Consider the following 20,016-nt stretch of genomic DNA (forward strand, 5'->3'; position numbering starts at 1 on the left):
AAAAATCATCAAATCATCAACATAGAAATAGTAAGATGATACCTTGATGTGTCTTTATTCCTTTAATGAGACCTATCTTATCATCATCCACCAACTTTGAGATACTTCTCCTGAGAACCTCTTCTGCCAAGTAGAATAAGAGAGGTGATAGGGTCACCCTATCTCACCCCCTTGTGCAATTAAAATAACCATGTTCTTTTCCATTAATAGAAAAAAATAAAAATGTTGTCTTCAAAATCACTTGTATCCAGTTACAAAAGACATCATTAAATCCAAATCTTCTAAGACTTTCAGCAAGAATGGCCACCTCAATGTGTAAAAAGCTTTTGTTATGTCTATTTTGAGAGCTAGATTTCCTCAATATTCTTCGTTGTGAAGTAAGTTTGCAGATTCAGAGGCAATGCAAACACAATCTTTGATGTTTCTATCATTTATGAATCTCATCTGCTCCTGAGAAATGATTGATGGCATTATTTGAGTTAGCCTGTCTGCCATGATCTTTGAGATAATTTTAAACTTAAAATTTGCTATTGCTATTGATCTATAATGATCAATTGAAATAACATATTGAGTCTTTGGCAGCAAAGCAATAATATTAGAGTTGGGTCCATGTAAAATCCAACTAGAAGTGAAAAACTATAAAACTGCTTCAATGAGATCCACTCTCACTATGTCTTGGAAAAATTAACAAAAGTATGCTCCAAATCCATCAAGACCTGGAGCCCTATCTTTATTGAGTAAAAAAATTGCAGCTTTAATCTCCTAATGAGAGGGTAGCATGGTGAGCATTGTAGTAACTTCATCTTCGACCATTTGAGGGATAACTTCTTTAGTGTCGCGTCATTTTTCGGAGATCAAAGCTATTTGGTTAGCGTTTGACTCACTTTTATTTCACGACTTTGAAAAAATTTTATTTAAATTGGGGGGTCCGGGGGTTGGTTATATTTAGGGAAGGTGTTAGCACCCTAAATATTTGTAGTACTCTACGAGAACCTTTTGATTTTATTTAACGTTTTGTGCTTTAAACTTGCTTTGAAAGAAAATAATGAGATGTACGTAAATGGTGAATAAAATAAAGAAAAGAAAAAAATTGAGAGGACGAATCCTTTGCCTACGTACCCGTGAAGGATCAAAATCACGTAGTTCGGGTAGAAATTGATTTTTTGTTGGTTTTGTGTTTTTTATTAATTTTGAAAAGATTTTAAAAGAAAAAGCCAAATGGCAAGTAAGCTTGTTTGTGTTTTTTAAATTAAAAGGAAATAGACTTGAAATATGATTAAGTTGGTTTAGAATTTGATTAAGAAAATAAAAAAGGAAAGATCACTTGGTTCTTGGAACCAAGGTTTATTGTGAAAAAGTTTTTGATGTTTGATTTATTTGATTAAGGCATAAACTAACGGAGCGATAAAAAATAAATGCGCGTGGACTTATGGTGACGTTGGATCATCACAAAGTCCCTAATAATAATATATAAAGCAATAAAACACACACACACTATTTTTTTATTTATAGTTTACATTGGACCTAATTACATGCTAAGTCTTGCAATAAAAATAAATGGCAAAATGATAAATAAATAAATAAAAAATGCAGAATAATTAAACCTAGACTAAATGAAGAAATGATGATAATAAAAAAAAATGCAGAAAGGAGAGAAATTAAAATGCAAAGGAGAATAAAAAAATGCATGAGATAATAAAACACTGAATAAATCAAACAAAGCATTATTATTTACCTTTGTTTATCGTTTAATTCAAAGATTAAATTAAATTATACTACAAACAAAAGCAACCAAAATAATAGTATAGAAACAATATGAAATGACCAAGAAAAACATAAATTGAATCCAAAATAGTTTATACACGGTTAAATTCAGTATCATGATAAACATGGCCTCAAACTAAAACTAATTTGGTGTCACAAACAAACAAAAATTGCCTCAAAGCATATAAACACACACGGTTAAGGTACAGTGTTTGTTTGCTCAAAATAAAAAAAAAACGTATGAAAATTAAGTATAAATGAGATGTTGCAGTACTAAAGGGCTGAAATATCATGAAAAATAATCAAAACCAGCCGAGTGAGCCTGCAAGGAAATTGATCTTCGCAAGTGTATATAAACATAATTGATTTGAACCATAGTTTTGACAAAGTTCAATCAAGAAGTTAACTTGCGTTTTATACTAGATCTATAATCATTTGGATTTTCAAACATATGAAAAGACAATTAACACAAGCTACAGCAATGAAGAATACAAATAAATTAAAAGGAACACCTAAATATAAGAGAGAATAGCAAGACAATATGAGTGTGCTGTGTTTTGGCTTGCACCTTTTGATTGAAAAAAAGAAAAAAAAATGAATGAATGAATGAAAGAAAGCTGCCGCTGCAAGGTTTTCAGAGGTTTTTTGGGAATATTTTTTTGTGAAAAATTGTGTTGTTAATGGGTAGAATTGTGTGTGTCTTGTGTGTTGGTTATGATGTGTATTTATAGGATTAGGGTTTTGCCAAAAAGGAAATGACTTTGAGGAGAAGAAAAAAGGTGTTGACTTTTGTGACTTGCTCCTAAAGTTGTGGCATAGAGAAGAGAAAGATATTTTTGGACATGGACATTTTAATTTTGGACTCATTGAACTTTGACACTATTATTTTTGAACATTTTGGACAATTAGTAAAAACTAAAATAAAAGTCATTAAAGTAAAAGAAAAAAATATGTCTAATTAAAAATAAAAACTAAAAATTAAAATTAAAAGAGAATTAATAAAAGAAATTTTTTTTAGGACCCTTGCGGGCATTTTCGGACTTATTGGACTTTTGGACACTAATTAGAACGAATAAAATAAAAAACGACTAAAAATAATAAACTAAAAATTGGACATTAAAACAAACAAATAAATAATAAAAAAATGACTGAAAATAATAAACTAAAAAATGTAATTAAATAAAACAGAAACTAAAAATGAAATAAAGAAATTTGGAAATTTTTTTTAGAGAAAAAAAATAAAAGATGACAAAAAATAAAAAATATAAATCGAGAGAAGAGGGCCCGACTCGGAACCGAAAATGAGGTATTTTAAAATACCTCCCTGCCGAAATTTCCTTTGAAAAGTCATGGACTTTTTAGGGTCAAACGGCGTATGAATGTGGGACCTTAGGTCAAAAATTGGGGTATGACATTTAGCAAACAATTGTTCCTGAAAAACAAGTTAGTGCAAAAAATAGATTTATAATATGATACCACATGTTCAACTATTTGTGTTTTTTCTATGAGCACATCTTCACCATCTTGTAGGGATGTAATCATTTTGGCTTAGGTTTTGATTTAAGCTATCCTACGGAATTATTTTGTGTTAATGTCTCCTTCTAAATGCCTGTTCAATCTTGTTTTTTGTTGCCAAAATATATCTTCTTTGTTGAGTGCATCTTCAAAGTTTCTATGAGTAATTATTTCTTCTTCTAATAGAGCATATGTAAGGGTTTGTGTTTGATATTGAATATGTCACAACAGATTTATCAAAACACACTCTAATAAATTGAAATTCAAATGGTACGACTAATTTTATGTGAGACCTACATAATGAAAACATATGACAAATATTACAACAATACTTTTTTTTACAAAAAAATTACAACAATGAATTTGTAATTAATAAAATGACTAAACCTATATTGAAGAAAAAGAACAAAAGCCTAAAAACGTGTATTCTCGGAAACTACATTTTGTCTAATAAATAACGCTTTGACTTGATTTAAAACTTCATATTTTAAATTTTATTAACTGACAAACCTAAGCGATGGTATTTTGTATTTTTGATATTCAATGAAATTTGACTCATTCGTTGTGATTTTCTTACTTTCACCTCTTGTTATCAAAATTTAATTCTTCTATTTATGAAAACTTTGAATAAATCCTTGAGCTTTTTTTTTTTTGAGAAAATATTTAACGAATTGTTTCATAATTTTATCGGGACTAAGAAGTACGATTTTATGGAGATGAAGAATAAAAGTTGTAGGGACAAAAAAATATATTAAATGTTATTATGTATCACTAGAGTCAAGATGGACACCAACGTGCCCGTCTTTCCACTTTTATTGTCAATGAAAGATAAATTATAATATAGTAAAAAATTGAAGTGAAGGGTAAAATTGGAAACACCAAAACATAATATTTTTTAATATAAGGTCAAAATAAATAAAAAATTACGGTGTTAAATATGGTTTCTATTGTTGTTGATTGTTCCTCCTTTTGTTGTGAATTGTTCCCTTTTTAGTAGGATTTACTTGATTTTTAACTAATTATTTAAATATAAATGATAAAATAGTCTAAATGAAGGGGTAAAATTGGAAAGGAAAGATACAATCTAAAATTTAGATGTATTCCCTTTATATATTGGTATAGATATAAAGTTATAAAGAAAAAGCAACATATGTAAAGAAAATTCAAGATAAACTATTGAGCCATATCCTAAATATTTTGGCTCCTCATTTATTCTCCTTTGCAGATTTTCTTGTACTTTTCTATTTTCTAGTCAATAAAAAAATGTGTCGTTTAGTTTTGAGTATTAAATGGTATTTAAGTTGACTCAATAATTTTTTAATTTTTTTGTGAAGGAGCATTATTTTTTTTTTGAAGAAGCTAAATTAGTCCGTCCAAATTGGCACCGGTGATAATCAAACTTGAGACCTTGATAAGGAACACACTCCAAGATCTCAAGGCAACACCATTAGGCCAAACTAAGGCAATGAAGGTCAAGGTTCCCTTAAGTCTGCCCATCTATGAATCTTAGGACACTCATATCACACTATCTCTAAGCTTACTTAGTAGTTCTACAAACGGGCAGCCCTAATCTACATCTATCTTACTAAGGGTTTCAAGAGAATGGTCTTACTAGGTTATAGCTTTAAGTCGGACAGCTAGGTGCTTGTTTCCCTAATTACTAACCAGTTAATTCCTAGCTTCGTTAATTCACCACACGACCCAATGGGTTCTAGCCACTGGGTACCTACGTCTATGGTCAACAATTTCTATGGTATCTTTGACTAATTAATAATCACTTACTTCCTATACAGATAATTATCAATAAAGGGATATAAATATCAAGATATAAGCATCTGGTTAGTGATAGCAATATTAGGTCCTGTCACAACCTAAGTACCTAATCTAGGGTTGCACCTCTCACAGAAATCAAGACTATAATCTAATAAAAATCTATAGTGGACAAAAGCAAAAATAAAATAAATAAACGACAAATTAAATTAAATAAATATCCAACAAAAATATATAGAGGTTTATCTTAGAACTCTAACCTAAAAAGATTTAGTTACACATGGTAGCTAAAAACAAATTACTAAAGATAAAAACATACCCTAGAAAATCAAGGAGAACATAGAAACTCTCTCGAAGCTCCAAAGTCGCCTTCCTCTTGAACTGATCCAGCTCTGAACGAGAAATTTTGAATGAGGAAGGCTGGTATTTATAGTGAGAGTTTTCTACCTTGGTTTGGGCTAAAAGTGCGGGCTTTACCTAAAACGGAAGCAGGAAAAGGCAGTTGCGCCCCGACTTTTTGTATGCATGGGGCGCATAGTGCATTTCCCCATGCATGCCTTAGGCACACAAGAAATGCCCTAGGTGCATGAAATAAGTTTTCATGCCCTAGGCGCATTTCAAATGCCCTAGGCGCATTCTGCCTCTCTTCCGGGCCCAATCTCCGATTTTTTGTCGTTTTTAGGCCTTCGTCTTCAAATAACTTGCCTCGGTACTTTGGGAACATAATTCCTCCCACTTGTAAGTCTTATGAGGCCTCTTGAATCTTTATTCTTGTCTCTTGAATCTTCACAATTCCTTGGTTGTTCTTGATTTGCCGTTTTGCATGATTTCTTCATGAATTACTTCAAACCCCCCCCCCCTTCAAATTTCTATGTTTCGGGAAAACTATAATTACAGCCTCAAATATAGAAAACAATACAAAAGTCCCGAAATCATAGGCAATCGTTCTAATACTCCTTTTTGCTGCTATTTCGTCCTAAAATAAACTGAAAAACATACTAAGAAAAACGTAAGATGACCTGTCATCAAAGTCTTAATCAGTTATGATTAAGCAATATAAGTCTCTAGGTGAAACCTAAAGCAACAGAAGTCTCTTAGGGGAGCCTTTTGAGCAAAAGAAGCCTTTTGCATGTGTGCTTGAGCGAAAGAAGTCTATTGGAGTTGTCCTTGAGCATTGGAAGTCTCTTGCAAGTGTGCTTGAGCACTGGAAGTCTCTTGGAAGAGTCCTTGAGCAACTATAATCATGAATGATTATAGATAAATCCCTTGGAAGTGCAAGGGGACTGGACTACTCCTGTGTTATGGGAGGAACCAGTATAAAATTGTTTGTGTCTGTTTTCTCTATCTCCCTCTCTCTCTCAACATATATATATATATATATATATATATGTATATCTTTTATCTTTGTGTTTTGTATTTCCGCTGCACTCTGAGTCAGATTCTGACCAGTATTAAACACTTAGAAAAAGACTTCAAAAAAGCCAACTCAAGTAACCCCCTTTCTTGTGTTTTTCTCACCTTCAGTAACCATTTTCCTTTTCTCATTATCACCACTCCAAATAAAGTTTCTGATTCTTTTCTCCAAATCATTTAGAAGAGATACAAGCTAAGAATAAATTGAAATAATGTAAATAAGCATACATTGAATCACCGATCTCACTAGTTGAACTCTTCAAGCCATGAAGAGAATACTTCCCATCCAATTTGAAAGTTTATTTTATCAGCAATAGGTTGCAAGTAACAAGCTTTTAGCTTTCCTTTAAAAAATTTGACTCCCAAGTAATAAAAAAGAAGATAGCCAATTTTAAGATCTCACAAAGTTACAATGTGATTAAGTTTTGCCTGTGATATAAAAGTAGAAAAAAAATTGTTGACTTTCCATTATTAATAATCTATCCTGAATCCAATGTATATCTCTTGAATAAGTCCTTTAGGGCATGTAATCCAACTATTTTCCCTTTGAAAAAAAATCATCAAATCATCAACATAGAAATAGTAAGATGATACCTTGATGTGTCTTTATTCCTTTAATGAGATCTATCTTATCATCATCCACCAACTTTGAGATACTTCTCCTGAGAACCTCTTCTGCCAAGTAGAATAAGAGAGGTGATAGGGTCACCCTATCTCACCCCCTTGTGCAATTAAAATAACCATGTTCTTTTCCATTAATAGAAACAAATAAAAATGTTGTCTTCAAAATCACTTGTATCCAGTTACAAAACACATCATTAAATCCAAATCTTCTAAGACTTTCAGCAAGAATGGCCACCTCAATGTGTCAAAAGCTTTTGTTATGTCTATTTTGAGAGCTAGATTTCCTCCATATTCTTTGTTGTGAAGTAAGTTTACTGCTTCAGAGGCAATGCAAAGACAATCTTTGATGTTTCTATCATTTATGAATCCCATCTGCTCCTGAGAAATGATTGATGACATTATTTGAGTTAGCCTGTCTGCAATGATCTTTGAGATAATTTTAAATTTAAAATTAGCTATTGCTATTGATCTATATTGATCAATTGAAATAACATATTGAGTCTTTGGCAGCAGAGCAATAATATTGGAGTTGAATCCATGTAAAATCCAACTAGAAGTTAAAAACTATAAAATAGCTTCAATGAGATCCACTCTCACTATGTCTCAGAAAAATTAACATAAGTGTAACATCCCATTCGTCAGTATTGGAATTGTATTAGTCGAATGTGTGTCAGAAAACGAATGCCCATGAAAGATTATCCAACGAAGAATGTGATCATGTAGTGGTGATCAAACACACGTTCAATTACCAGTATCGAATTATGCACGTTTAGGACAAGGGCGTTTTGGTATTTTCAAGCTAAGGGTATATAAGTGTGTTGGGAGCTAGAAATCTTCATTTTTCAAGTTATTTCCTCTCTCTAGAAACTCTTAAGGGCAAATTTCCTCCTCCTTCTCTCTAGGGTTGTCGCCCCCATCCCTCCTCCATCATCCATTCTTTTCCATTCATGGTTCCATTGGTTGATCATGAGTTAGTAGTAGCACAAATGGTGATTCCAATATGATAAGCTCAACATGTTTTCTCTCCCTCCATTCAAGAAGGAGCTTGCATGCTAGGGTTTTGATTAGGAGCTGTGGGATTCTTGTTAAAGCTTGGATTGTGGTGAGTTCTTATATAGTTTAACCTACCTTTGGTTTGAGCAATTCTAGTAAGAAAAATCATGGATTTGTTTTAAGTTTAGAATGATATGATTTTAGTACCCAATGTCCAATCTTGTTATTTAAATGTTAAAATTGCCATGCAAGATTATTCCTAATGTTTATATAAGTTGTTGGATGTATATGGTGCATTGTAGGATCGAATTGGATGAGTTTGGGGTCAAAAACTCAAAATCCGCACTACAGACCCGAAGAAACCCGCCATAAGCGAAATAACTCGCTTATAGCGAGTTTCCCCATATGCACACGCCATAGGCGAGTTGGCTCTGCCATATCCCATTTTCTTTGGCTTGTTAGCTTGTCATGGGGCCTGTAGTGCAGTCCGAGGCTTTTTATCGCAATACTTTCCAACGTTAAAACCCATAAACATCATCAAATCATTGCACATTACATCGATCGATTCTTGAAATGAAAATCATGGATAATCTTAACATATATGACAAGAATGGCCAAGAGAGTTAAGCATGAACATTCGGGTAGAGATGAACTAAGAATGGGAAAAACCATAGAGCCTCGACGTAGACCGTCGAGAACTAGAATGTTAGCATGAACCCTAAGTATGTCAAGACATGAATTGATAAGTATAAGCTCTTCACCATGAACAAGAATGACTATGTAAGCATATTACCGCTAATCGTGTAGATCACGGACCCATGGTAAATAAGTAAGCAAGTAATAGTATAAGTCATCATGTATGAACAAGACTTTAAGCAAGATGTAGGTGTCGTGTCTCTTGATATCCACGCCAGGGGGATACAAGAGGTTCACGCCAGGGGGGACGGGACACGCTCTGCAAGGTAGGCCCGCACGACACTAAGGGAGTCTGATGTACCTTAGCTAGGTTTTCATCGGTAAAGTAAGGGATTGTACTCGGGGTTACTCCACTCGATACACTCCGTAAAATGAACCAAGATAATGTTGTTTGTTACACGCTAACTTCTAACATAATGAATGACTATGAACATGATATGAATACGATTATGATATGTTATTAGACATGTACAAGCTTATGAAATAGAACAAGTTATGAAGATATATTGTCGACGGTCTTAGTATCTCCTCGATCGTCCAGTTCAGGAACATGTCATGAATGACTCATGATTAGGTCTTGGTGCGTTTATCGTATCTAGACATAGCAGTCCTAAGTTCCGTTGACCGCCATGACATGTAGAGTATAAGACAAGACTTATAACCTACAATACGAAGAACCTTATGACAGCCCTAGTATGCACAACCGTCTAAGTAAGCAAGTTCCACACACGTATAATCAACCAGCAGGTTGTATTGTAGACACGTGGTAGCCCTAGGTTTCCCCCGAGGTTACCTATAGCCTAGGATTAGGTAGAACTCACTGAGACATTATGTCTCATCCCAATCCTTATTTGTTTCAGATCAACAGGTTGGTTTAGCAGGATGTGGCAAGCTTGTGGCCGAATGGATATTCAACAAGGACTCGTTCATACCCGCTGCTGGATGTTCTGATGGATTCAAGAGTGTTTTACTATGTTTTGGATAGATAGTATTGTATCATTGATTGTACGAACGCGTATTGTTGTATATAGTTATACATTCAAAGACTGATTGTTGTAAACTTTAATGTATCCAGTACTGAAGATAATGCACATGCTAAACTTTCTAGATACATTTAGTGTGGGCGTTACAAAAAGTATGCTCCAAATCCATCAAGACCTGGAGCCCTATCTTTATTGAGTAAAAAAATTGCAGCTTTAATATCCTAATGAGAGGGTAGCATGGTGAGCATTGTATTAACATCATCTTCAACAATTTGAGGGATAACTTCTTTAGCAAGCAATTGTTCCTGAAAAACAAGTTAGTGCAAAAAATAGATTTATAATATGATATCACATGTTCAACTATTTGTGTTTTTTCTATGAGCACATCTTCACCATCTTGTAGGGATGTAATCATTTTGGCTTAGGCTTTGATTTTAGCTATCCTACGGAAATATTTTGTGTTCATGTCTCCTTCTAAATGCCTCTTCAATCTTGCTTTTTATTGCCAAAATATCTCTTCTTTGTTGAGTGCATCTTCAAAGTTTCTATGAGTAATCATTTCTTCTTCTAATAGAGCATATGTATGGCCAAGGGTTTGGATTTGATATTGAATATGTCACAACAGATTTATCAAAACACACTCTAATAAATTGAAATTCAAATGGTACGACTAATTTTATGTGAGACCTACATAATGAAAACATATGACAAATAATACAACAATACTTTTTCTTTTACAAAAAAATTATGTCCGCAAACAGCTTCTCTGCCATGGGCTGAGATCATTTGGAACGCTGTTGTTCCTCCAGCTCATTCTTTTAATTATTGGAGGCTGCGTCACGGTAGAATGCCTACGGATGAGAATCTTAGAAGCCGTGGCTGCATTGTGGTGTCAGTTTGTAGTTTATGCTTGTTATCCGATGAATCTTCCGAGCACCTTTTCCTCCGTTGCCAATTTGCTACTCATCTTTGGGATTGGATTGGTTTTAAGCTTAATTGTGTCATTGATACTTCTTCTATTGCGACTCTTCTCTCTTGTAGACCAGCAATGTGCTCTTCGCAAGTGTCCGATATTTTCCTAGCGGCAATATTGCATACAATTCATACTATTTGGTGGGCTCGTAATGCTTTGCGTTTTTAAGCGGTGACGCCCACTTTGCATTCATCTAAAGTCCGTATTCACGCTGCAATTGCAATGTCAGGAAATATTTCTAAGGGTAAGTGCTTGACTTCGGACTTCCCTTTCCTTGATTCTTTTGCGGTTTCTCCTCATTGTCGCAATGTCAAGGAAATTATTACGGTATTATGGAAGGCTCCTTCTTCGCCTTGGTTAAAAGTTAACACGGATGGATCGGTGGTTGGTGGACATGCAGCTTGTGGGGGGCTGTTCCGTGATTATCTAGGTACTTTTCGTGGAGCTTTTCGTTGTAATATTGGTTTACAATCTGTCTTTTATGCAGAGGTTATGGGAATTATTTTAGCTATGGAGTATGCTGCTAAAAAAGGATGGAGAAATATATGGCTTGAGAGTGATTCCACCAGTGCTCTTTTAATTTTTTCACAACCTTCGTTGGTTCCTATTGTTTTAAGAAACAGGTGGCACAATGTTAGTCGGCTGGGAGTCCAGGTAATTTCTTCGCACATTTACCGTGAAGGAAATAGCTGTGCGGATAAATTGGCTTCTTTGGGGCATTCATCTGCTGGATCGGTATGGTTGGATCATCTTCCTATAGATTTGAAGCTTGATTTCTTTCGGGATAGATGTGGTTTTCCTACTTTCAGACTCCCTTAAAGGGACGATGTTGTTTTTCTGTTTTGCTTCTGTCTGTTTTGTTTTTTGTTTCTTGGAGGGTATTGGCCTAGTCCCCCCTCCTTTGTAATTATTTTTCCCCTTTTTTTTAATAAAATTTTTCTTGAGTCTGGCGGCATAGGATGGAGGTATCTCGGGGTGCCAACCTAGTTGGGATGTCGATGATGCCTCCTGATGCCTGTCCAAGCTCCTGGTTCATCAAAAAAAAATTACAACAATGAATTTGTAATTAATAAAATGACTAAACCTATATTGAAGAAAAAGAACAAAAGCCTAAAAATGTGTATTCTCGGAAACTACATTTTGTCTAATAAATAACGCTTTGACTTGATTTAAAACTTCATATTTTGAATTTTATAAACTGACAAACCTTTTTTTTTTTTTGACAAAATAAACTGACAAACCTAAGTGATGGTATTTTGTATTTTTGATATTCAATGAAATTTGACTCATTCGTTGTGATTTTCTTACTTTCACCTCTTGTTCTCAAAATTTAATTCTTCTATTTATGAAAACTTTGAATAAATCCTTGAGCTTTTTTTTTGAGAAAATATTTAACGAATTGTTTGATAATTTTATCGGGACTAAGAAGTACGATTTTATGGAGATGAAGAATAAAAGTTGTAGGGACAAAAAAATATATTAAACGTTATTATGTATCACTAGAGTCAAGATGGGCACTAACATGCCCGTCTTTCCGCTTTTATTGTCAATGAAAGATAAATTATAATATAGTAAAAAAATGAAGTGAAGGGTAAAATTGGAAGAAAAAAATAATGTTACACCAAAACATAATATTTTTTAATATAAGGTCAAAATAAATAAAAAATTACGGTGTTAAATATGGTTTCTATTTTTGTTGATTGTTCCTCCTTTTGTTCTGGATTGTTCCCTTTTTAGTAGGATTTACTTAATTTTTAACTAATTATTTAAATAAAAATGATAAAATAGTCTAAATGAAGGGGTAAAATTGGAAAGAAAAGATACAATCTAAAATTTAGATGTATTCGCTTTATATATTGGTATGGATATATAGTTATAAAGAAAAAGCAACATATGTAAAGAAAATTCAAGATAAACTATTGAGCCATATCCTCAATATTTTGGCTCCTCGTTTATTCTCCTTTGCAGATTTTCTTGGACTTTTCTATTTTCTAGTCAATAAAAAAATGTGTCGTTTAGTTTTGTGTATTAAATGGTATTTAAGTTGACTTAATAATTTTTTAATTTTTTTGTGAAGGAGCATTTTTTTTTGAAGAAGCTAAATTAGTCCGTTCAAATTGGCACCGGTGAGAATCAAACTTGAGACCTTGATGAGGAACACACTGCAAGATCGCAAGGCAACACCATCAGGCCAACCTAAGTGGGTTGAAGGAGCATTATTATTAATAATGGTGGAACTAATGCTTTTACAGCTGTCTAAGTGAGGATTTGAACTTTGTCCCTTGAAGTTATAATGTTAAACTATTACTCCATCTGTTTCACAATGAATATCGTTTAAGATTGTTACACACATATTAAGAAATACAATAATGTTGTCTATACACATGATACTTTTACTAAAATAGCCTTGTTAACTAGTGGTGCATTTTCCATCATTATAAATTAAAGTAAAATGTGGTACATTAGAAGTAGTGTGCATAGTAATAAATAAGGGGTGCTATTGGGGAAAAGTAATTAATATTACATTGAAAAGTGAGAATGACATTCATTTTAAAACAATTTTATTTTGCTAAAATGACACTCATATTAAAACGGAGGGAGTACCATTGACCAGATACATATTGGACACTCATTAATTGTTTTTATATTCAAATATAAAATTAAAAAAATTGAATTGTGAAGTTATTATATTTAGGATTGGTCAAAAAAAAAGTTATTATATTTAGGAGTTACTATTTGTTTAAACAATTTTTCAAATATATATATACATGTATGTTTACACACCCACTATCACTATCAAAATAAACCTCGTCCTCTCGTCATGCAACCGCACTCTCATGGTAATCATGGCTTTTCATTCAACATCAATGGCTATCGCCTTGTTCGACTCACTGAGTTACAACAATATCAACATCCACAACATAATGAACCACAACAACCACAATATCATCCACCACAATATCAACAACAGGGGCAAGGCCATGTTCTTCCCACTTCCAATCCTCATGTTCATGCTTCAAGCATCTTAAGTTATCCAACTTTTGATTCTCTTTTTGAGAAACAAGTGAAAGAGACAAACCAGGTCATCAATAATCAGGTTAAAATTTATATGTATCATAATTTCTGAACAAGATAAATTTTGAACAAGAAAAAGACTGATAAAATAAAATAAAATAATATATTTTTATTTAATGTGTCTTACTCTCTACGAGATATAATATTTGGGAGGTTATCAATTCATGTGTCATTTATAACTACATTTAATTATTTTTCCTTTCATTAAAATGTGCTTTGCTTTGCTTTGTCTATTCTAATGACTTTGTTTTGGTAACAGAATGATAAAATGAACCTGCTGTTACAAAAACATCAAATGGAGCTACAAGTGGCTTTACAACAAATTATGGCAATAAAGAATGAAGAAATTGCAAAAGCTGCAAATAAAGCACAAGAAATGGAAAATCTCATGAGAAGATTTGAGGCTGAGAAAAGAGAACTTGAGAAAATAGTTAAGGAAAGGGAAGCGATGATAATAACCTTGCATAACAAGCTGGAAGAGGAGAAGAAAAAACCAAGGGTGTTTATGGAAAATGATGCAAAATCATGTTGCGGTGAAAATGATGAAGTAAGAATTGAAAAACGTGTTAGACGTGGAAACAATATTATGTTTTGTCCAAAATGTAACACAAGCTCTTCAGATGTCTTATTTCTACCATGCAGGCATCTTTCTTCATGCAAAGCGTGTGAAGCTTCACTCAAAGCTTGTCCAATCTGTGGAATGGAAAAGAATGGTGCTATTGAGATCCAGAGTTTAATTTCAGATTAATATTATTCCTGAAAAAATAATGCAATAACTTAGCTATGATAAGACAGAGTATGAGGATTATCATCAATATGATATTTATGAATTTTCTTTAGTTTCATCTTTTATTTTATTTTGTATCGTTACTTTGGTGTGGTCAATAAACTATTGTTGCTTTATATTAATAAAATAATGTTTTTATTTTGGTTCAACCTCTATTTATTTAGATATAAATTATATTTACAAAAATGATTAATAATATTTTTGTTTCAAGATGATAATTAATATTAATGCAAGAATATTTTACTAAATGTACTTAAAGTTTTAGTTTTAGTTGACTAGAAATTCTGAAGTTTGTGCAGCTATGTCGGCTATTGAGAAAGCTATGGGGATGAACTGGTAGAAATTTTGGCTATAAAGTCATTCTCATCATGTTGTCTATGATATTTCCTCTAATGTGGCATTCCCTTTGTATATTAACAGTAGATGGAGTACTTGTTTATTTAAAATTCGGCTTCTAAAGGGAAGGGCTATTGTTCTTTTTTGCAAGGGATAGTTTAAGCCTTCCCTGTAAACGTGCTCTCAAATTTACAGGGAAGGCAATTCTATTGTTGATGCTTTGGCCTCAAATGGCCAAAGTTTACACTACTTTGCCTCCCAATGGTGGGTGGAATCCCCTCATTTCATTTGTTATTTTTTAATTGCCTTCAAAAACCTTCTTGAACTTCATTCCTATTCATAATCTTGCATCCATAACTCCGTATGATGTCTGATTTACCGATTTACATGATTTCTCACTAAAATGGCTCAAAACACCTATGGAGTTTCCAGTCTTGGGAAGAAATATAATTACATGGACTCAAATGAAAACAATATAAAACTTCCCTTAAACCATAAGCAACGCTTCTAAAACATATCTATAATGATCTCAAACTACACTAAAACGACTCAAAAACATAGCTAAAATATCGTCAAATATCCTATCATCACAGGCTACCGTTAATTAACTTTGCATTCTCTGTACCTCCATCAAAAGGAAATAAGAACACCAAGGTAATCCGTCAATTGCTTAGAATCGACGGTAAGGACTTACGCCACTGTTACTCGTCTGATGAACAAACTGTAATATCCCGCTTGACAGTATCGGAATATTACCAGTCGATCCTGCCAGAGGATTAAGTTCATGGAAAGTAAGTTTAATGGGAAATATTTATTATGTGATATCAGCTTAATATGGGTTATGTATCAGAGTCGGATTTAACAAACTTGAGGCAGGGGCATTTTGGTAAGTTCACACGAAAGAGATATTTATTTGGTTTTGGCCCCAAAATATCCCATTTTCTATCTTCTTTCTCTCTCTAGGTTAGAGAAAGAGTTTTGGCTCTCCCTTCTCTCTTCTCCATCGGCCTCTCTCTTCTCTCCCCACCTTACCAATTCATCAAATCTTCTTCCTCAAAGATTCATGATCAAGTTTTGGTTCCTTTGTAATTCTACAAGAGATTGATAACTTGGATTAAGTTTATTTTCAATTCTTCTCCTCTTTAGAAGAGATTCAAGGCTAGGGATTGTTATTTGGTGAAGTGGAAGCTTGAGTTTGTACGTGTTATGGTTTCACCTTGATCAAAGAATTAATAAGAAATTTGGAATGGATTGATATCACTACTCTTCCTCACAAAGAGATTCTCTTGAGATTAGGGTTTTGGTGAAGAAGCTTTGAGTTGGAATATAAACATGAAGATTGATGATCAATAAGGGATCATGATGACTTAGATTGCAAGAAAATATCAAGATGGAAAAGTTATGAGCAAAGAAAGTAAATGGATCAAGAGCTAGGATTTTGGCTTGCTTGAGCTTGGGACTTGGAGCTGTTGCAAGAATCATGTGTAGGTGAGTTCCTAGATAGTTTTCCACCCTTGGGAATTATGTGTTTTACTCTTGTAAGATAATATGAACTCTAGGGTTTTTAAGTATTAGATTAGTTACAATTTTCTTGCCATGCTTGCTATGCTTGTGAATACTTGTCTTGAGATTGTTTTACAGGTTTTATATGACCACTAGAGTCATAATATGCATAGAGACACTTGGTTTTGAGGCTTTTGAGTCAAAAACACCATTTTTACAAGTGTTGGACTGTCACAACTCGCCACAGCGAGCAGGTAGCTCGCTAGTAGAGCCAGACCCACAGAAAGGGGTGTTTACTCGCCTTCAACTCGCCACAGCGAGCAAGCTTACTCGCCTAGGCGAGTAGACAGTGTAGCAATGCACTGTTTGCTCTCTTTAGGCATTGATGGCATGCTCCGGCTCAGTTTTTCTTCGAGTAGTCTTTTTATAAAAATAAATCCCTCAAACCAAGGTCCTATTTGATATTCTTAAGCAAGGTTTTTCTGAGAAAGAAGCAAGTATTTGACAAGTTAACAAAGCATGGCAAACGAGAGAATTATGTTATGAATCGGGTAGCAAGTTAATCTTTTAAGAAAAGGGAAGGAACTAGAGCCTCGGTATAGTTATCAAGAACTAGATAGTCAAGCATAGATTTAATTATGCTAAGATGTGGACGATTAGATATCGATTCACAAGAAGTTAAGCAAGCATTAAGTTAACCTCTAGTTGGATCGTTTAAGGATCCGATGTAAATGAGATAGCATGTTTAAGTTTAACTTTCATGCATAAGACAAAGACTTTTTAAAATGAAAGTGCCATGTCTCTTGATATCCACACTAAGTTGGATACAAGGGGTTCTCCGAGGGGAATGGTTAAGCCCTAAGGGAGCCGTATGTCACTAAGTAGTCAAAGTTAAGGTGTCGTGTCTTTTGTATTCCTTCCAAGGTCGGATATAAAAGGTTCTCCAAGGGGAACGGGGTAAGCCGTAAGGGACCCGCACGTCACTAAAGGAGTCTGGTGCACCCTAGCTAGGCATTTCACCGGTAGTAAGGGATTAACTTTCGGGGTTACTCCACCCGGAACTAATCCGTAAAATGAACTCAGATAATTTTTGCTTGTTCAACGCTAACATAATCAATGAATCTGACTATGCATATTGATTAGACATTTATATGTTATGTCATAGAGCCTTGACGTAGATCGTCAAGAACTAGTAAGATAGCAAGAATCACTATTTGTGATAAGATATAATATGATGTTAGATACAACATAATCATGCAAGTAGAAGCAAGCAAAGAAAGTTATACCGATGACGATCTTAGGTTTCCCCAAATCTTCCGGTTTAGATGCGTAGAGCGTATCTTGGCATTGCGGTCTTAGTTTCCCTTAACTGCCATGCCACGAATAAGAAGTGAAGCCTATAACAAGGAAGAAGAATCTTATGACAGCCCTAGTATGCACGACCGTCTAAGTGTGCAATTCCCCACACACGTATAATCAACCGGCAGGTTGTATTGTTGATACGTGGTGACCGTAGGTTTCCCCCGAGGTTACCTATAGCCTAGGGTTAGGTGGAACTTACTGAGACATTATGTCTCATCCCAATCCTTATTTGTTTCAGATAATCACATGGCAAGCTAGTAGCTGAATGGATGTTTCAGCAAGTGTTCGTTCGTACCCGCTGCAGGATGATGTGGATATTCAAGGATGCATTTATTATACTTTAGAAAAGTTGAGTTGTATTATTAGTGTACGAACGCACATTGTTGTTTATGATATTCATTCGAAGTTTTATTGTTGTAAATTTTAATGTATCCAGTACTAAACTAATGCACATGCTAAACTTTCTAGATACGTTTAGTGTGGGTATTATACAAACTCTAGAAAATGAGAATAAGAGGAAATACAAGAGTAATAAGAGGCAAGAAAGACAAAATATTGGTTTTAAGGAGGAAGTCGCCTTTTATATCCAGCAAAAAACCCACGAAAGGTTACACTTTTAAAGCATGCAAAGTAGGTTGAAATTGTCAATGACGTTAGACTATAAAACTGGGGAGGAATGGTCAAATTACCTATTTCGAAGGGGCTCACGGTAAGATGGACAGTGAAACACTGATGACAGGTCATCTTACGTTATTTTTAGTATGTTTTTGCTCATTTTCAGTAGGTTTTTCATCCAGAATAAAGGAGTATGAAAACAATTGCTTATGATTTCGGGACACTTGTAATGTTTTCTATATTTGAGTCATGTAATTATTTTCTTCCCGAAATATAGCAATTTTAGGGTATTTTGATGTAATTCACAAAGAAATCATGTAAGGGAATGTGTCTCATACAATGTTCTGCAAACAAACAGGGATGTTGGGAGTTCCTTATCCGAGGAAGTTGTGCTTTCTTAGCTTAAGGAAGTATCCAAGACTCTTGGTGAGACTAAGAAATCCAGCACTGCTAGGAGAATAAGTGTGGATAATCTGATTATGGTTTTGTTTGAAGAAAAGGATGATGAGGACAATGCTGAAGATGAGGGTGATGAGAATTATGATGTAGATGATGGAGAGGATGGAAATGAAGAGGAATCCAATGAAAACTTTTAAGTTTCTCTGATTTTTCTTTGCTTTTGTATGTTTTTTGTTTTGTTTTGAGCTTTAACTTTGGATTTTGTGCACTTATGTACTATGGTCTGTAATATTTCGTACTCATGTTATTTTTCTGCTACTTATATGTATGTGATCTGAAGGTTTACTAAATTATGCTAAAAAGGGGGAGTAATCGTAATATCTCTTAGCATGTGTGTGTCTTGAAGAGTTGGTCTTATATTCTGATTTCTATGCATGATGTTATGTCTGATGTTATGCTTGATGTTCAGGAAATCTTTATTTTATGTGGAGTTTATTTCTCCCTGTATTTTTTGAAGTATTATGTGGAGTGTATTTCTCCTTATGCATGAAGCATTATGTGGAGTTTATTTCTCTTATAAGTATGAAGTTTTCTATGGAGGTTATAATTTTGGGTGTGCTATTATTTCCACCGTTGAGTGTCTCTGATGACATGGTGAAGCTTTTATTTGTGTGTTATTTCTTGTTGAAGAATATTTTTGAAGTAGTGTTGAAGATTTGTTTGTTCCTTCATGAAGTTTTTATTTTAAAGCATGATTTTGAAGGAAGTTTGTTCTTGTTCCCTCCTACACACATTGGTTTTCTAGATAAAGATTGTTTTAGCCAAAATTTGCCAAATGGGGAGATAGTTGGGTTTTTAATTATGTGTTGGTTGCATTTTGTTAAAACAAGAAGTTCTAGAACGATATTGTACCAGATGTCCTAGACATGTAAGTATGACATCTTAGCTTAAGGTGAAGTACTTTATTTCGCATACTTGGAAGATTGTGTTTGCGCGTGAGATCATTGAAGATTTGATTCACGTAGCTTGTGCTCCAAGAGGCGTATGTTTCTATAAACTTGTTCATGTTGGTTTTGATATGTCGTGTTTTTGAAGTTAATGTCCTAAACATTTTAGGAAATAATATATTTTTCATATAAAATTGTGAATATCGAATATACGTTTTGGTTTGCTGATTTGGTTAGCCCGTGAAGAAAAAACGCATGCTT

General features: G+C 33.9%; 2 protein-coding genes across 2 annotated transcripts; both read left to right on the top strand.

The window, feature by feature from the left end:
- The first annotated feature begins 8,689 nt into the window (after positions 1–8,689).
- On the top strand, positions 8,690–10,899 carry LOC146928778 (uncharacterized). Its single transcript, XM_085707122.1, has 3 exons — positions 8,690–8,762; positions 9,636–9,719; positions 10,520–10,899. The coding sequence occupies exons 1-3, from the start codon at positions 8,690–8,692 to the stop codon at positions 10,897–10,899; spliced, it is 537 nt and encodes a 178-aa protein (XP_085563248.1).
- Positions 10,900–13,521: 2,622 nt separating this feature from the next.
- On the top strand, positions 13,522–14,742 carry LOC146928779 (E3 ubiquitin-protein ligase BOI-like). Its single transcript, XM_085700991.1, has 2 exons — positions 13,522–13,828; positions 14,066–14,742. The coding sequence occupies exons 1-2, from the start codon at positions 13,553–13,555 to the stop codon at positions 14,552–14,554; spliced, it is 765 nt and encodes a 254-aa protein (XP_085557117.1). The 5' UTR covers positions 13,522–13,552; the 3' UTR covers positions 14,555–14,742.
- Positions 14,743–20,016: the final 5,274 nt, after the last annotated feature.

This window comes from Medicago sativa, chromosome 4 (assembly GCF_051527215.1).
Source record: "Medicago sativa cultivar Bolivia chromosome 4, Bolivia_mono, whole genome shotgun sequence".
NCBI lineage: Eukaryota > Viridiplantae > Streptophyta > Magnoliopsida > Fabales > Fabaceae > Medicago > Medicago sativa.